This window comes from Primulina huaijiensis, chromosome 6 (assembly GCF_012295235.1).
Source record: "Primulina huaijiensis isolate GDHJ02 chromosome 6, ASM1229523v2, whole genome shotgun sequence".
In the NCBI taxonomy this organism is placed as follows: domain Eukaryota; kingdom Viridiplantae; phylum Streptophyta; class Magnoliopsida; order Lamiales; family Gesneriaceae; genus Primulina; species Primulina huaijiensis.
In genome coordinates this window covers 21,457,248-21,474,751 of record NC_133311.1, presented here as the reverse complement: position 1 = coordinate 21,474,751, position 17,504 = coordinate 21,457,248, and the positions used below count along the sequence as shown (strand labels likewise).

Here is a 17,504-nt window from a genome sequence, read left to right as displayed (position 1 = left end):
ACAACTGCTAGTATTGATTATTGGTTTTAGTATATATCACGCGGCTGTTGATGAGACAAAATTGAAGCAGAACGTTTTTCAAATAAAAAACGTTAAAAATTATCAAAAGCGTTGTTTCGCAAACCATTGTTCCGTTTTAAAAAAATGCTTCCATCGCAGGATTGGCTTCTGCGAACAAATTCTCCGCACCAAAATCCTCTTTCTAAAGCCCAATCTTGTTACTTGCGATTTCCGAGTCGAAGTTAACGTTGGTACACACTCTCGCAACTTTACTTCAATATTGCTATGTTTTGATCTTTCTGATTCAGATCTTAAACTCCGCGGTCATTCTTCACACTTGAAATATATTTGCGGCATTTCGTGATTGACTGGATTATATGAAATTCATTCAGCTGCATTTCGCTTCTTGCCATTGATTGCTATATCAAAATAGATTCTATATTTCTGAAAAATCTAGCTTTAATGTGTAAGTGGATGTTCCCAGATTAAGAATTTGTTTTGAGTATCGGTTAACTGGATACAGTTTCATTATCTTGCAGTCACGTTGCTTGAACCCCGTGAAAAATAAGTGATGAAGCATTATACAGATATTCTTGTTAACTTTGTTTAATGGTTTTCTGTGTTTTGATCATTGAGTTTGGATTGCGTGCCAGTCTGTGTGATAGTGTGTTCCTGTGGCGAATTAAAAAACTTTGATGTGGCGGGGGGAAGACGTTGTGTTTTTGGGGTGCTAAAATTTGTGATATTAGAACAAATATTTTTTATTAGAGAGAAGTGAAGGTGCTCTGCTACGACCTTCCTAAAACGCCTCATTGTGTCTCCATGCGGAGTGCATCGGGAAAAGCTCTAGTTTCAGTTTGAGCCAATTAAAGTGTAACTATGGTGCGTTCAATATTTATGGCTTTGTGGATTTGTTGTATTTTGATGAGTTATCTGGGCTCATTCAACTCCTAGTCTGTTTCCTATCGCTGACGTGCACTTTAAAATATGATGTCTTTCTTTGAGATTTTTTTTATGTTTTTTGTACTCATGTTAGAATTTCTCTCCCATTTTTCTACTTTATTCCGTTCTCTTAAATTGATGATAGACAGTTTCTTGAGAATGGCTGATAACAACACACCGACTGAAAGCCACAATTTTTCTAGCAATAATACCTCATCTTCTGAAAAAGGGAATGAGAATGAAAATGAATCATCCAATGATTCTTTAGCGTGGAAAGTCCAGGAGTCTCTTTCTCTTGCAAAGAGGCATAAATTTTGGGAAACCCAACCTGTTGGGCAGTTCAAGGATCTTGGAAACACGAGCATCTCTGAAGGTCCAATTGAGCAGCCAACACTCCTTTCAGAAGTCAAACAAGAGCTATATAATCTTCCGACTCCTTATGAGTGGATTACGTGTGATATGGACTCTGAAGAGATGTGCGCTGAGGTGTATAATCTCTTGATGACGAGAACATGTTTAGATTTAATTACTCAAAGGAGTTTCTTCAATGGGCATTGCGCCCTCCTGGTTATTATAGGAGTTGGCACATTGGAGTAAGGGTAAAGAGTTCAAAAAAATTGGTTGCATTCATTACTGGGATCCCTGCCAAAATCCGTGTTCGCAATGATGTAGTAATGGTTGCTGAGGTTAATTTTTTGTGTGTCCACAAGAAGCTTAGATCAAAAAGATTGGCTCCAGTTTTGATCAAGGAGGTCACGAGGAGGATTCATTTGGAGAATATTTGGCAAGCTGTTTATACTGCTGGTGTTGTCTTTCCTACACCCATAACGACTTGTCAATATTTGCATAGATCTTTGAATCCAAAGAAGCTTATCGATGTTGGATTTTGTTAATCACCTATTGAAGAATTCACTCCTCATTCGTCTCTATACTAAAGCACGAGTCCCCATTATTTTACTTGGTTGCTATGTTATGCTCTGCTATATGGCGTCGAATGTACCTTAAGATTTTATAGGGGACAACTTCGGTATCACAAGAAGCATTATTTTTGGTTTCTCCTTTGTGAATATGTTTTATTTATTATTTTTTAGAAAATAGCTGATCTATAAAACAAATTATCATCTGTCATAATTGTGAATTGAATTTCTAAAAAAAAAAACATTGGAAATGAAGTAATTGAATATACTTTTTAAAAAAAATCTTCTTCGAGATAATTTTATAGTATCATGTACATGTTTGAAAAACAACCTAAAAAAGAAATCCACTTGGCATAATCCATTCGCGAGGCAATACGGATCCCCGGTTTTATGGGAACAAAAGCCTTAGAATGTATAGTATTTTGATGCAAAGTTGAGGACTTGAGTTCGGGTCTTAATTCTAATTTTAAAATATTATTAAAAAAATAGAATGAGGCTTGCATGAGTGGGGGCTTGTTAGAGGTATTAAAATATTAAATTTCACACAAGTATTAAAACGAAGAAATGCTTGTTGTCTGATATCAAGTTATCCAAAAAACTTGCTAGTGAAGGAAGACCTGCCAGGGACAGGAGAGATACAACTAGAAAGAGAGGCAAAAAGGATCCTTCGTCTGCTTATTGTCTGATATTGTGTACCATTGAAATTGGAGAGAAAAATTGTTGTCCCCTTGTAGACTAAGACATACAAAATTTAATTATAATTGGTGAATTTTGTCATATGGAATTTGCAAAATCGTTAGCCAACTTCTGGTGTCGTATTCGTTAATGTAATTCTGTGCTCTGCATTTTTAAGAACTAATCCAATTTTTAATGTCATGGTTCCACTTTTAGAGATGTGATCTGTTTGTCTGCCAAAATTTGTTCGACTGTCCTGCCTTGAAAGTGAACTTTGTAAACTTGGTTTTCATGAATCATTATAAGTAAATATGCCTCCCATATTTGATCCCAGGTCTCTTAGCCGTTCCAGTTCAGGCAATATCACCGAATCTAATGCTGGGCGGTCTCTCCTCCTCAATTCACAGCACTTTAAAGCCAATTCTGCGAATGACAAAGCCTCCTCCATAGGCCAGTCTTTCACTGTTGGATCTAGTATTTTGTCAAATTTCCTAGTCTCAATTGCGTTTTCGACTTGATGAGTCAAACCCATTGGCGGCTTGGCAGTGATGATTTGCATCAACAATATACCGAGTGAGTATATGTCTGATTTTGTACCTAACATCCCAGTTTGTTGGTACTCCGGATCGATATAACAAAATGTGCCTGCTGCTGATGTCATGCGATACTCTGTTATCGTATCAGAGGTAGGCGGTGGGACCAACCTGGCTAGACCTACATCACTAATCTTGCTCACATAATGATTGTCCAAGAGAATGTTGGCAGGTTTGAGATCACGATGCACAAGTGGCTCAGGTCTTGTCTGATGAAGAAAGTTCAAAGCAATTGCAATCTCTGCAGCAATTCTGAAACGGGCTCTCCACGACAAGGGTGGAGTACCATTTTTACGGTAAAGTCTGTCTTCTAAACTGCCATTGTCCATGTATTCATATACGAGGCAACCATTCTCTGGACAGGCACCCAACAGGATAACCATATGTGGATGCCTGATTCTGCTCAGAACCTCAACCTGCAATAATTGTACATGTGAGAGAAATTTGAAGATTTTGCCGATTTTTGACATTTTAATCTTAGAAATGCCATTTTTACCTACATCTTTTGTTGATGTGAATGCATGAATTTGACTTTGATCTGATCATGGGTATTACTCCAGAAAGGTTTATTGAACATTTTCCGATGGCTTTGAATCCTACTCTACCCGCCGAGGGAAAGGGACATTTGTTGTATCTTAATTGAAAAGGGTTGAGTTTTATTATGTGGTTTAGCATATTTCTGGGAAAGATTATTTACCAACCTCTCTTTGGAACTGCCGTTGCCCTTGTGAAAAATCTGGCCTCAGAATCTTTATTGCAACAGGTGTGTGATCCAGAAAAGCCTTGTAAACCGGCCCGTACCCACCTTCACCGATTTTATCAGAGTCAGAGAAATAATTTGTGGCAGCTTCAATCTCATTGATCGAGTACTGCCTATATTTTATAATATTGCATGCTAATGCATCCATTGCCTTCTGTTTCTCATCAGCCTCGTGCTTGAACTTCATTTCAGCTTGCCTTCGTCTCTCTGACTCCAACTCTGCTATTCGTTGAGCCTTAGTTGCTACTAAAACTGCAGCCTTATACTTTTTCTTCTCCCTTTCAACTATGGCGAATGCAGATTCTTGTGCATGCTTTGCGTCTTCTGATTTACGCGTCTCTTCCGTCTTCCATCGGTCTATCTCTCTTACCTGAAATTAAATATCAGTTTATTCAGTTTTGTCTACAAAATGTCCTTTTTTACAGCCATGTTGGAATTGTAAATTGATTGCCTTCTCATTAGCAGTTGCAGCTTCTATACAGGCTGCGTTGTACTTTTCTGTCACGTGTTTTAGCTCTAATTTCAATCTCCTCAGTTCATCCTCCACTTCCTGCCATAGCACTGTGTTAGGAAATGATGTAACCAACATTACCATGTCTAATATTAACCAATTTCATCACCACTTTGTGGCAGAAATAGCAACGAAATGTCCAATACGGTTAAACCATGCAGTCTTGCGAGTTGAGAAAATCTACAACTTACAGCTGCTTGTGAGGAACTAGAGCTCTTAGAAGAATGCGATTCCCTGGAATTGTCCAAGAACTCAACGGAAACATCAGAATTGAAGCTGTGCGCTTCAGATTGATCACTTGAGCCAGATGTGAAATTGATCGAGTTATCATAGGTTTGAGTCCTAAGACCATTTTCAGGTCCAGAAATCTTGCCACCAGCTAACTGGTTGATCCCGAACTCGGTGCCATTACTTCCCATTGAAGCAAGAGGCGACACGTTGTTGCTTCCAAAGGGCGTGCAATTATAACTACTGTATGCTGAATTCACCAGAGGAAGATTGCTTTCGTAGTGGCTTTCCCATTGAATCATTTGCTGTAACTCGTTGCTGCTCAATGAGCTTTGAGGGGACGGAGTCTTGCTGGTTAAAAACGGCCTATTCCATGGTGCTGTTTGCTGATATTCCATGAAGTTGTTTGGTGAATTCAGAGGGCATATATTCTTTATAATATCCACTGGTCTTTGCCTATTTAATACATCTAAAGATGATTCTGCCTCTGTTCTGCAATTTCACGCAAAATACTTTTCATGAGCCAAGTTGAGCTACAGTAATGTCATTTTTGAACCGTAAAGAATAACATGATATATCATGATCTGTGAAAATAAAATATAAATATAAATTTGCATCCATGTCTCTTAAATGTTGCACTTTACGCAATTGATTTTTCAGTTTCCACTACACCTAAAAGCTTGAGGTCTCAGGTGGTGAGCCGCCATTAATTTGTAACTTTCAACCTTAATGTCCCCTTGTGTGTAGCTAGATGTTGAGCAGCTAGCAGAGACTCGGGTTTACGTGGCCAAATTCAACTGGGTTCCAATGAGACATTTAGAGAGAGATGCAGGTAAAACCGAGGGTTGGGACGTGGACAGGAAGAATGAAATGCTCATGCACCAGCACTGATGCCAAGTTAATATATAACTATGCCAAAAAACTTGACGTACATGTAAGTTGGTCACTAATAGATTTTTACGCTTTCAACGTGCTCAATTATTATAGGATAGCGTGCATGCCATGTTTGCAAAATCCATGATAAATGCAATTCATCGGAATGTTTTTATTTACCCAAGAAATTCAGGAAATAATGGAGTGCCTGGTTCAATAGCAGATTTGATTTCCAGAGCTTTTCCACCCTTTGGTACTGCGTAAACTGAGCAAGAATCAGGTGCGTGCTTTGCTACACAACTTGGAACATCCGCATTTCTAAATGCCCTGCTATTACACAACTCCAAAGGCTATGATAAACAGTAAAAATATATAAGATTAAAAATAGATAGAAAAGGCTTACATAGAAGACAATCATGCGAGCGTTTCAATATATGGGAGATGAAACTTCTCTTTAACGTTTAAGAAAGCTAAAAACATCAGAGAATACCATTACCCCTAGCTGCTGCCACATGTTCTATCTATTTCTTTTCCCAAAATGAATGACTATATTCGTAGTGGAAGAGGGAACTCTGCATTTTCTAGACAGTAAATGGTCCAAGTTCAATACCATTAATTATAAGACAAGTTAAAAAAGCCATACTGGCTATTGCTATGTCAAGGTCGATCCAATGATTTAGACAACAGGTAATTTATTATATTATGAGGGATAAAAGTATTGTTTTAAGAAACTATGATGCACATTGAGTATGTGGATATCATTTATGCACACATACCTTGAAATCGCGTTTCGTGTTGAGGCACCAAGAATAATGGTGGTGATGGAGTTGGCATCTACGTACTCGCATAGTGTTTTTGCTATGTCATGGCCGTGGAGAATCACTTCTTTTACACGAATCTGAAAGCCATAAATGTACAATCAAAAGCCAAAAAATATAGATATCAGTATAGTATTTCATGACCTCAATAGTATAAGCTATCAATTAATTCTCATACCAAAATCCAACTAAATCCGAGTAAGAAAAATTATTAGACTACTAGAAAGCCCCCCCGAAACGTGTTTCAATTATGAGTTGATTACCGCTTTTCGAGCACAAAAGCCGCGGTAAGGAAGGAACAATTGCTGCATTTCAGGTTGAGTTGGTGCACGCCCTTCTTTAGGGGTCAATTCCACTGCACAACACAATTAATATGTATTAAGGATTAAAAATTATGCTGAAGATGATAAAGAACCCCGTTGGGTGAAATCCAAATCCAAATCCAAATTCCATATTATGCATTTCTCTCCTATTAAGAATCCAAAATCAAAACTCTTGAATGCCACAAGAGGACTAGCTAGATGGTCGAGGGGAGGTTGCCCCATGATAGGCAAAAAGTTGATTTTTTTAATGAGTAGATCTTATAAAAAGAATTAAATCCATACCATCCTCGAAACATATAATATAATTTGATCTACTCTTACTGGTGCCACCCTATATATTATAATTCATTAGAATAAGCTAAGAGAAGAAGAACACCCACGTGGGAATAAAAATGGTTGAGTGCATAGAACATGTAGGAGGATGATTCGGTTATCTTTCAAATTTAAATTATCGACGGCCCATTTCACGGCATGTTGGCTGTTCTTGTTTCTGTCGACGGCCACGGCTGTGGATATATTTCCTTCATGTGCAATATTAATGTAATCATTCGTCGTTGGCTCATGGTTTGCCATGTTGTAGGGCTGCATGGGGGAGGAATGGTGGCGCTGTGCAGCTAATGGTGCCACCAGAGAGGCTGCCCTTGCTGCGTGGCGCTACCAAGCTGCTCAGCCATGAAGCAGGCGATGTTGTGTAGGGAAAAAATTGATGGAAATGCGAAGAAATGAATCGACACCAAGATTATATACTATTTTGTTTTGTAAGCGTAAATTTGGCCTATACTTGGGGGGTCTATTCTTGCGTTGCGTTGTGTGCATGTATTTACGCTTAATCCACAAGTAAGAGAGAGAATTTCCTCGACCTCTTACCTTTTCTTTTTCCTTCTTACATTTGTTCTTGTTTATTTTAAAGTTTGTAAGTTTGACTCCCTAGTAATAGGGTTCTAGAATACACCCAAGATTCAACAAGAAAAAAAACATAAAATTTTAGTTTTTTTATTTTTTTTTATCAAGAAACATATGTTAATTTAATCGCAAAAACTTCGATGAAATCTTCCGAGAGATCAATTTTGTGATACAAGTTTTCGATCTGACTCGATTCGACATATAAAAAGTATTATTTTTTTATGTCAAAAGTATTATTTTTCATTTTAGTTATGAATTGGGTCGATCCATCTCACGGATATAAAACCGTGAGACCATCTTAGACATACTCTTATTTAATTTATTCATAGAAGTATAAGTAGTTTCATTTTTCTTCATAGAATTATAAGTAGTTTCATTTTTCTTCATTTTAGGTCGAATAATACACCTAATTGTATAAAACCGACAACTTTTATTCAAGAAATTGAATAATTACTTGTATAAAAAATAAAATTTTATTTTAATTCAGCTACAATTACTTGGCTCTGTTCAGGTGCGATTCTTCTATTTAAATCAAATAATATTATATGATTTGCTCCGGTTTGAAATGGTGAAATATTGAAATATTCCAACCTACAAATTGAACCAAAATAATTTATTTTTTAAACTATAGATATTTACCTTTAAATTGTGTGACATTAATGTAAATTTCAGTATTACCTGCAAAGTATAGTGGATTTGTGGGAGAAAGTTATATATTCATTCTTTTTATCTAACAACAATTGTTTCGTGATTTTAATCATCTAATAATAATCATATTTTAGTTTTAATTCTATATATTTGTATCTTTTGCAATTTTTGGTCATTTTCTTGATTTGGTGTTGACATCGACATGATACTGATTTGATGTTGATGTGATGTTCACGTGTATGTCACATAAACACATTAAAATAAAAATAATAAAGTTGTCAAAAATCGAAAAATACATGTTTAAAATTATCAAAATTGTAAAAAAAAAAAACTCATATATATTATAAAAATTATAATATTTCCTTTTATTTATTTATTTAATGAAAGGAATACAAATATAATATAATATGTCATTGTATAATTTTTTCCTTTTTTTTCTTTTCTTGGTTATTTTGCAAGAATGAGGAAAGGCGTAAGTGATATATGATGCAAATTGGTAATAGTCCAAAAAGATGATAAATAATTTGGAAATTATTTAAATTGTGACTTATTAACACTAAATTACCTTGAAGTGAACGGAAATTTTCCAGTTTAGTCTGTAAATCATATTAATCAATTAATCATATTAAACAAATTTTTTTATTATTGATCAATTGTTCAACTATTTTATCAATTTAAATAGTCAGTGGGAGCCAAATTTTGTTTATTTTATTTAGTCGTCCGTTGCAATTATCAACCAATGATTTATCAGTAAAACGGATTGTGTTATATAAAAAAGTCAATGTTGAAATTTCGGAAAAAAAGTCCAGTAAATTTAGACGTGATTGAAGTTTAATCCCACCATGCATATCATTTTAAATCCAACAAAATCACAAACCGGAAATTGATGCAAAATATCAAGATTGTAGCACGAAGACAATATAAAAATAAAAATTTGTGAAAAATGCAACTATTTCTTATATTTATATTAACAGGATACATGAATAAAGGAATGGCAACATTCATTTTCAGTTATTATTATAAATTTCCTTTAAAGGTGACGTTCCGGCTTCTGTATTTAATTCCGAGGAGAAGACGATCACTCCTGCTACTACCAAACTTGGACACGTGCTCTTCTTCAAGTTTGCCTCATGAAAATTGTTTTTTATTCTGCGGGAAAGCATTGATTGGAGTTAGATAATTGAATCAACACGTGTCCTATGAAGTAGCAAAGCTTTTCCACACACTTCTCTCTCTCTTTATCCATCAAATCAAGAAAGGAAATGTGGGAAAAACTACGGAGGGGGGATAATCACCGAGCCTAGTGAAATCCCTTTCACCCTTTTGTTGGTGTCTCAATTTAGTCCTTGGTAAGAACCCTCCACTTGACTTTATCTCTCAATAATCGATTTAAATATCAGTTCTTTGATGCGATTTTATATTTCCTTTTTGCAATGTACATGTGGCCGTTTTAAGCAATTTTTTTGAGGAATGAATCTCGACTGTTCTAGAGAGACTCGTTGGAGAAAGAGTGAGTTTGTTGGATAAGAATGAAATTAGCCCTGATTTTCAAGAGGCTGATAAGGGTTCCCTCAGATCCATGAAACCCATGTTCCATGTGGCAACAAGTTTGAGTCTTTTAGGGTTTCCTTGTGTATTTGGGGGGTTTGGTTTTGCTTTCTTGAAGGTTCTTTCCTATGGGTTTCTTTTCTTGTAATTTTGTCAAGGGTTTGATCTGTGGTCTTTTTCTCCATTTCATAACTATTTGAGGGTTGGTGGCGGAGGTGAGATATGGTAATCTTTGGGAATTTAAGGTGTTGAAACTGTTTTCAGCTATAGATAGTATATTTTACGACCAGATCTGATTTCCCGAAGCCCGTTATCGCAAATTTGCTTGTTTTCAGTCTGGTACTGAATTATAATACGAGATAAAAAACTGAACACGTGTCCCTGCGTCTGCGTGACTAAATTTTTCTGGCCTTTTTGTTTTTATTATTGCTGTTGAGAAGACAGATGATGGAAGATATGGCTCCTTCAGTTGCGGTGACACTTAGCTTAGGTGATCATGTTTGTGAAAGTTTAGGGATTTCAAACCAAATGGAAATCAAAAGACTAGAACTAGTGACCGAAACAGCAAGTTTGCTATCAGATCCAGCCATGTATGATGGCACTAGTTCTAGGTGGGTTTCCAGTTACAGTTGTGTTAAACCTGAAACTGATGAGACTTCCTCGCCTTTGCTTGGGCGAAATGGAGCAAAACCTGATATGCCAAAGATGACACCGTTAACTGAAAATGGTTGTTTAATCCATGACGTTCAGGAAAGCGAAGAAGATGAGATTCTCTCAATTGGGGAAGACCCTCGTGTTATCAGTGCGGTTGGGTTGCTACCTATTGATTGTACTGCAGACATAAGCTTGCCTCTGATCGTTTCAGAGACTAGCTTGCCTATTGCCCTCGAGATAGAGGGCATTGACAATGGTCAAATACTTGCAAAGGTTATTACTTTGGAGGAAAGAAGCATTCGACGGAAAACATCGGGTGAATTTCTTAAACTGAATCCCAAGCCAAATGAAGAATGTTCAGATGTACCTACCATAAAGGCATCCATTGTAGCTCTTCCTTTATCCAGTGAGAATGATCCTGGGAAAGGTGGCGTTAAGAGTGTCTTTGAAGTGGACTGCATTCCGCTTTGGGGTTTTGTGTCTATCCGGGGAAATAGACCGGAGATGGAAGATGCTGTTGTTGCTGTACCTCATTTTATGAAAATTCCTATCAAGATGTTTATTGGTGACCATATGATAGATGGGGTTAGTCAGAGTTTGAGTTACCTGACGTCACATTTTTTTGGGGTGTACGATGGTCATGGTGGATCTCAGGTATGCATTCCATTTTTGATTAAGCACTTATTTGAGTTAGTTTTCGATTGTTGGAGCAAGTTTTGGTGTTTTATAATCAATTGGGTGATTGGATGCTATCTAACCCAATTTATAAGCTGTTTGTGTTTGTATGTGCTGCATGTAAAGCTAGATTTGCGCAATGACTGAGACATTTGTATAGTCATTAATATCCTCTATTTCACTACCCATTGATGGATTTGAGCTTCAAGGATTTGGATCCAGCTATCGAAATCCATCATTTATGTTTGACCACGGGGAAGTTGAAAATTTGAAACACCTTTCAACTCAATACATTTTCAGACTATTTTGGGACATTTGATTACATTGAGAGGTTCATTTGGGATCAAAATTTTCAAATCATCTCAATTGTGTTTCCTCTTGTCGCTTGTCACTTGTCTGATCATATCCATCCACCCAAATGCAACCTAAGGATTTTGGCTTTTTGAAATTGTTTGTTTGGGTAAAGTTTGACTGGGTTTGTAACTATTCTACTCGCTGCCAACCACATTACATTCATCTTGTAGGTTGCGAACTATTGCCGTGATAGGATCCATTTGGCTTTACAGGAGGAGTTAAACAATGTTAAAGATGATTTGGTAAGTGCGAGTGTTAGAGACACTAGGGAGGTGCAGTGGAACAAGGTTTTTACAAGCTGCTTTCTAAAGGTTGATGATGAGGTTGGAGGAAGGACTAGCAAAGACTGTCACAGTGGGGATGTTGATGCAACCAATTGCACCTCTGAACCTGTTGCCCCAGAAACTGTGGGGTCAACCGCTGTTGTAGCAGTGGTTTGCTCATCCCACATTATAATTTCCAACAGTGGAGATTCGAGGGCTGTCCTTTATCGTGGTAAAGAAGCAGTCGCATTATCTGTTGATCATAAAGTGAGCAAATTTTGTCTTGATTAGCTTTCCTTCTTCAAAGATTACAATAAAGGTTGGTTTTACTGAACCAATATTTATTAAATTTATTTTCCAATTTTATGTTAGCCAAATAGAGAAGATGAATATGCTAGAATTGAAGCATCTGGAGGCAAGGTGATACAGTGGAACGGACACCGGGTTTTCGGTGTTCTTGCAATGTCAAGATCCATTGGTATGCCTTTTATATGTGACGATCGTATCATCTTGTAATGATAAACATGTCTATTTACGAATGAAATCATTATGAGTATGGGTTTTCTTAATACGAGTTCATCATTACTTTTACAGACGCAATAGACTGGAAATTCAACTCAAATCTTTTTTGAGGGATAGAACTATTAGTTTTTGTTAAATGGCCGAAACTTTTTAGTGTCCTTTCATCCCGAGTCTCCTAATATGGCTCCACTGCAGCGTGTCTCAAGTTTTTTTACTTCATCTTTGCAGGTGACAGATACTTGAAGCCATGGATTATACCTGATCCAGAAGTTTTGTTTATGCCTCGTGCTAGAGACGATGAGTGCCTTATTTTAGCCAGCGACGGGTTGTGGGATGTTTTGACAAACGAGGAAGTATGTGAAGTGGCTAGAAGACGGATCCTAATTTGGCACAAAAAGAATGGAACTCAACCATTAGTTGAGCGGGGGGAGGGAGTCGATCCTGCAGCACAATCTGCCGCAGAATATCTCTCAAATTTGGCCCTTCAGAAAGGTAGCAAGGATAATATTTCTGTAATTGTGGTGGATTTGAAATCCCGAAGGAAATTTAAGAGCAAATCTTGATCTGACTCGACTTCGACTCGGATATAGCATAAATCTATAAATACAGCTTAAAGTGTCTCATTATCACATAACTTGTCCATTCATTTTTCACTTGGGCTTTAAATGTTGATGAGATTAGTGATCAGCGTGTAACGTAGAAAAAACAAATTGACTGTTAATGAAGACTTACAATGGCATCATTCTCACTGTTAACTTAAGACTGATATTTGTTATAAAGTTTTATATAAAATTCATTTATTATTTTCATAAATTAGGTAGATCCAATAATAAAACCATACAGGGTGAAACATGCTTGACATACCGCATTCCTGGTACGAGATCGTGTTTTTGGATGTCATAAACTGAAATATACGTACCATCCATGGGCAAAAGTGAAGCAAATTGAAGGCAATACGGTATGCCAAACCAACAATAAACATCTCCCGGCATAGCATAAAAGGGATTTTATGGCAAAAAATACTTGAGGCAAGGCAAAAAGATCAAGAAAAACAGAAAACTTAATGAGAGAACGTTGCTGTCCAACAAAATCAGAGGATAACTTAGCCACTGATGACAATAAAACGACACTACAACCAAGAATTGAGTCTCCTCCCGTCAAGTACTAATTCACAATTTGGCACAAAAATTAACAGATGAACAGGAAAGGATCCAACAAACTAAGTAGGCTGAGGAGTTCTTCACGAGGGTCGAGCTCTCTTGTTGCTACAAGTGGGGCATTTGTACTGCTTTATGTGCTCGGCTCTAGCAGGGGTAATCTTGACACACTTTCCATGGAACCACCTCTCACATAGGTCGCAGCATATCCAGAATTCATCTGATGCGTAGTTCTCTCCACAAGCACCGCACAGGGCATCCCCGTGCTCATCTTCTTCCTCTTCAAACCCTTCTTCTTCATCTTTTGCCTCAGATATGGGAATTTTCTCTGGAGCTACAGTTGTTAGCTGCACAAAAATGGGGTTATATTACAAACAAGGAGGAGATTCTTAATTATATTCATGTCAGCTTTGTAAAACATAACATAAACTGATCGACATAGAAACAATCAAATCTCGTAAAAGTGGCTCTTGATAATATTATAGATTGCAGTTAAATGAAGGAAATATACAGGCAAGTAGTACGATAGTGAATAAAATCTTCTGGTTACATGTAAAAAAAAATTCCACTCCCAATTTCTTACTGGTTTAGGTTTTGACTTGGATTTGTTGCTGCTATGATTTGAGACCGCTGATTTCTCTTTCTGTTGCTTCTTTGCAGCACCAGAAACCACTTCAAATATGGTCGGAAGTTCATTGATCATGTTAAAAAGTCGCTTCCTGAACCAAGAAGCAAGAATAAGATTATCACATGATTAACTTCACAACTCAAATAAGCAATAAAGCATCCCAAAGATGTAACATGGAATACGATAAATTAATTGAGACTGCGGAGTTTTTTTCTTCAATAAATGGGTCAAATAGCAACCAAGAAACAGTAATCTAACACCATAATATGTTGATCCACATACAGCCTCAGTTCCCAAGGACTGAAATTTACGATTTTTTTATTGCATTATTTTTTAACCATAAAGGATATGCATAAATTCATCCATGCGCATGCTCAAATCAATCAGCTTCTCCAGTGATCAAAGTAGTAGACAAACAAAAACCTTAATCGCACACGACCTTCAAGACAAGTGGAAACAAATAGAAATATAGGAGACGTCTGCTAGGGAAGTATTTGTTACACGATGTTGTATTAATTAGCTAGGTTATCTTACTTAGCTGTCAACTTAGTTAGAGATAGTTGATTAGATACCAACATTACTCTTTAGTTAAAGTGAGCGGTTATACAAATATATATATACTTGTACAGAAACATTTTGTTACAGTATTTCAATGGAATGAATTTTCCCCTTTCTCTCGAAGCACAGCATCTTTGATTCGTCGATGAATCCTTGTTTGTTTGATTGGTGTACAGTTTAACAGTATTTATTTAGCTGAAAATTTGGCATCATTATTATTGATTTGCTGCCTTAAAAAATATTCGACAGTTATTTTATGACTATATGATAACGATGACTGCATAAATGAGAACTCGTAAAAGACAAAAACGGGATTGAAGATCCACCTGTCAGCTTTATCGAACCCAAATCTTGCTCCAAAATAGAAGGCAACAGAAAGCAACCAAGCGTCACTGTGGACGGCAACAAGAGATAACCAATCTTTGTCCTGCATTCCATCTCTTGCAAAGTTGATGCCCAGAGCAGGCTCTGGGAGTTCAGGAGGTACTTCTTCAGCGGGTAAATTGACCTCCCACTGTTCACTAGGAAATCCATACAAGCACAAATTCTCCTTCTCTGTAAATAAAAATAATAACTGATTACAAACTGAATTAGAAATATTGCGGAAAAGAAGACCCAACGAACAATTACAAATCATCGTTAAAAGATTCAAAAATCTAGGAACCAAACCAGAAGAAGATGATGTTAAGAAAATGAAAAAACCTAACAATCAGCAGAATACGAAAATAACCTAACAAGAAACCGTAAACTTGAAAGTGCTCAAAATGGATACTGAGGATTGCGGAACCTAAAATATGTATTAACACTTGATGCATGTGCAGCCAAATTATAAATTGTCAACGTTTAAATAATCAAGTTTGATTTAGTTATTAAAATTCACATCCCAAATCCTATCCTATGTCATAATATTCGAAGCTCAATTTGCTCTACTCGGAGCTGTCTATATATTTTTCTTTTAACATTCCAAATATTAATGATTCACTGTAAACACGGCGACCTTTTCAGTGCTATGCAAAAGCTAACAAGGATCAATAAAGACTGAAATACACGTTGATTAGCCAGAATTCATCACTTACTTTTGCTCAACAAAAAACAAGAAACAAGAGCATTTTTTAAGAGATAACTAGATAAAACGTGAAACAAAAGTACTCAAACTCAATAAAATAAATAATAAACAAATAATATAAAAACTGAAAAGGAAACCCATTTGGTGTTAAAACCGCTGACCAGGATCACACTGCTGGTAGAATTCTTCAACATCTGAAACACAAAAACGACACAAAACAACCAAACTTAAAAAAAAAATTATTGAAGCGGCATATACCCAGAAAAAAGAATGCACATAAGAATACAGTTCAAAAGACCACCTGTAGTAAGGGCTTTAATAAGGCCACCTCGACGGCCCTTAAAGTCTCGAAAAACTTCTTCGACAGTACGCGGATTGTATCCTGCGTCCATTTTTCCTTTTCTGTGTTCTTCGTTCAGCTGAAATTCTGTAAAATTGGATTAAAAAAACTATAACATGAAAAAATTCACCAGCGGAAACGACATAGGGAAGGAAAATCGTGAGTTTGCAGCGAAGATGATAAAATAAATAATAGGAAGAGAATGGAGAAGGACGAATTAAGTTTGAGAGCTGGGCGGATTTGAATGTGACGAAGACGGAGGGGGTTCAATTCAATTCTATTTGAAGTATTGGGCCCAGTCCATTATGTTTGGGCTTTGTGGAGACATTCATACCAAAGTTGACAATTATGTGACTTGGTATTTCAAATCGTATTACAAGTTTATATGAATTATTACAAATTAAACATATGAAAAATTATATTAAACAAAATGTAATTAATAAACAAAATATTGGATTCATCTATTTTTAAAAAAATAAATAAATCAACAATAAAATATTTTAATCTTTTATCGTGTTCGAGATATTTTTTTTTCCAAAAAATAGAAATGAATATAATATTTTGTCAGTGATTTATTATATTTTGTTGATATATAATGTTTGATGCATTTAATCTGTAATAATTCATGCAAAGAAAACTCGTTTGAGCAAAGTATAACATGGTTTGGAACATTAAGTATAATAGATGATTTTGTCACACAAAGTCACTGTGTTGCATACAAAATTTAGTTAATCAAAAAAAATTAATAAATATTTTTTTTCAAATTTTTAGTAGAGTAATTAACTAGTGGTGAATTGTTGGCATAATTTTTGGGTTTGACTAACAAAAATATTGTAAAATCAAATTTTAGAGAGTTTATAATTAGATATTTTTAAATAATAATTATTAATTTATTAATTTATTTACTACATATCGCGTGTCAAAAATAATTATTTTAATATATTTTTTATAAAAGGGTGACGAAATAAGATAAAGGGTACTTCACATGTTGACTCTCCTTTTTTCGCTACCGTCTGAAAAGATGTTATAGGTAACATATTCAACAACATTTGTTGAAAGAATAAACTTATTGATTATGCTAATTTTAGATTATTGCAATTGATTTTACATATGATGATTTGTTGCTTTTTTTTAAAAAAATCTTTTATAAGGGTATTGATGCAATTAATCTTAATTTTTTCTAATTTTTTGAACAATCTAACCTCATCTTTAATGTACATTAACGGATTCTAACAATCTATTTATGCTACTAAAATATTCATTAAATACAACTAAAATGAAAAAAAAAATTATAAAATTATTTTTTAAATATTTTCCTTAACCTTTGGAAAACACATGTAAATCTTATATATGGGAGTACGTAGAACTAAAGTTGTAAATCTCAATTGGACATCAATAGGTTTCGTATCACAACTATTTTTCAAAGTCAAATGGAATCTATTTCCACTTTGATATTATTATATCAAAAGTAAATATATTGTGAAATGATCTTCCAAATTTATATTCATAACAGAGATCAAATTGTTATATATTTATTATAAATAATAA

At 35.6% G+C, this 17,504-nt stretch overlaps 3 protein-coding genes, 1 long non-coding RNA gene and 1 pseudogene across 8 annotated transcripts; 3 read left to right on the top strand and 2 right to left on the bottom strand.

Moving 5' to 3' along the window:
• The first annotated feature begins 124 nt into the window (after positions 1 to 124).
• Positions 125 to 2,762, top strand: LOC140978275 (glycylpeptide N-tetradecanoyltransferase 1-like; annotated as a pseudogene).
• On the bottom strand, positions 2,693 to 7,240 carry LOC140978274 (U-box domain-containing protein 35-like). Of its 4 annotated transcripts, none has more exons than XM_073443171.1 (8): positions 7,021 to 7,240; positions 6,581 to 6,672; positions 6,276 to 6,397; positions 5,680 to 5,829; positions 4,590 to 5,124; positions 4,339 to 4,437; positions 3,829 to 4,257; positions 2,693 to 3,543 (listed from the first exon to the last, which is right to left on the bottom strand). In XM_073443171.1, the coding sequence occupies exons 1-8, from the start codon at positions 7,226 to 7,228 to the stop codon at positions 2,824 to 2,826; spliced, it is 2,355 nt and encodes a 784-aa protein (XP_073299272.1). In that variant the 5' UTR covers positions 7,229 to 7,240; the 3' UTR covers positions 2,693 to 2,823. The 4 variants fall into 4 exon arrangements, with proteins under 4 accessions (XP_073299272.1, XP_073299274.1, XP_073299273.1 ...); XM_073443173.1 differs by having other exon boundaries at positions 4,590 to 5,118; XM_073443172.1 differs by having other exon boundaries at positions 5,680 to 5,826.
• LOC140978276 (uncharacterized) lies at positions 4,905 to 7,359 on the top strand. Of its 2 annotated transcripts, none has more exons than XR_012175549.1 (4): positions 4,905 to 5,048; positions 5,378 to 5,560; positions 5,685 to 5,779; positions 7,221 to 7,359. It is a non-coding gene; the product is annotated as an uncharacterized lncRNA (long non-coding RNA). The 2 variants fall into 2 exon arrangements; XR_012175550.1 differs by having other exon boundaries at positions 4,909 to 5,048; positions 5,374 to 5,560.
• A 2,196-nt stretch (positions 7,360 to 9,555) lies between these two features.
• Positions 9,556 to 12,853, top strand: LOC140978271 (protein phosphatase 2C 16-like). The gene is made up of 4 exons (XM_073443169.1): positions 9,556 to 11,047; positions 11,593 to 11,952; positions 12,058 to 12,163; positions 12,436 to 12,853. Exons 1-4 carry the CDS (start codon positions 10,184 to 10,186, stop codon positions 12,768 to 12,770), a joined length of 1,665 nt encoding a protein of 554 aa, XP_073299270.1. The 5' UTR covers positions 9,556 to 10,183; the 3' UTR covers positions 12,771 to 12,853.
• A 396-nt stretch (positions 12,854 to 13,249) lies between these two features.
• LOC140978272 (PHD finger protein ALFIN-LIKE 5-like) lies at positions 13,250 to 16,209 on the bottom strand. The gene is made up of 5 exons (XM_073443170.1): positions 15,918 to 16,209; positions 15,778 to 15,810; positions 14,877 to 15,105; positions 13,948 to 14,083; positions 13,250 to 13,711 (listed from the first exon to the last, which is right to left on the bottom strand). Exons 1-5 carry the CDS (start codon positions 16,006 to 16,008, stop codon positions 13,448 to 13,450), a joined length of 753 nt encoding a protein of 250 aa, XP_073299271.1. The 5' UTR covers positions 16,009 to 16,209; the 3' UTR covers positions 13,250 to 13,447.
• Positions 16,210 to 17,504: the final 1,295 nt, after the last annotated feature.

Excerpts from the sequence above, each read along its gene's own strand:
- LOC140978274 (XM_073443171.1), bottom strand. The coding sequence starts at position 7,228 with ATGCAGCCCTACAACATGGCAAACCATGAGCCAACGACGAATGATTAC. Across the intron at positions 5,830-6,275 it reads ACACGAAACGCGATTTCAAG|CAGGGCATTTAGAAATGCGG; the intron begins GTATGTGTGCAT and ends GTTGTGTAATAG. Across the intron at positions 4,258-4,338 it reads CTGCAACTGCTAATGAGAAG|GTAAGAGAGATAGACCGATG; the intron begins GCAATCAATTTA and ends ATTTAATTTCAG.
- LOC140978271 (XM_073443169.1), top strand. The coding sequence starts at position 10,184 with ATGATGGAAGATATGGCTCCTTCAGTTGCGGTGACACTTAGCTTAGGT. Across the intron at positions 11,953-12,057 it reads CATTATCTGTTGATCATAAA|CCAAATAGAGAAGATGAATA; the intron begins GTGAGCAAATTT and ends ATTTTATGTTAG. Across the intron at positions 12,164-12,435 it reads TGCAATGTCAAGATCCATTG|GTGACAGATACTTGAAGCCA; the intron begins GTATGCCTTTTA and ends TCATCTTTGCAG.
- LOC140978272 (XM_073443170.1), bottom strand. The coding sequence starts at position 16,008 with ATGGACGCAGGATACAATCCGCGTACTGTCGAAGAAGTTTTTCGAGAC. Across the intron at positions 15,811-15,917 it reads TATTAAAGCCCTTACTACAG|ATGTTGAAGAATTCTACCAG; the intron begins GTGGTCTTTTGA and ends TTTGTGTTTCAG. Across the intron at positions 13,712-13,947 it reads CCAAGTCAAAACCTAAACCA|CTAACAACTGTAGCTCCAGA; the intron begins GTAAGAAATTGG and ends ATTTTTGTGCAG.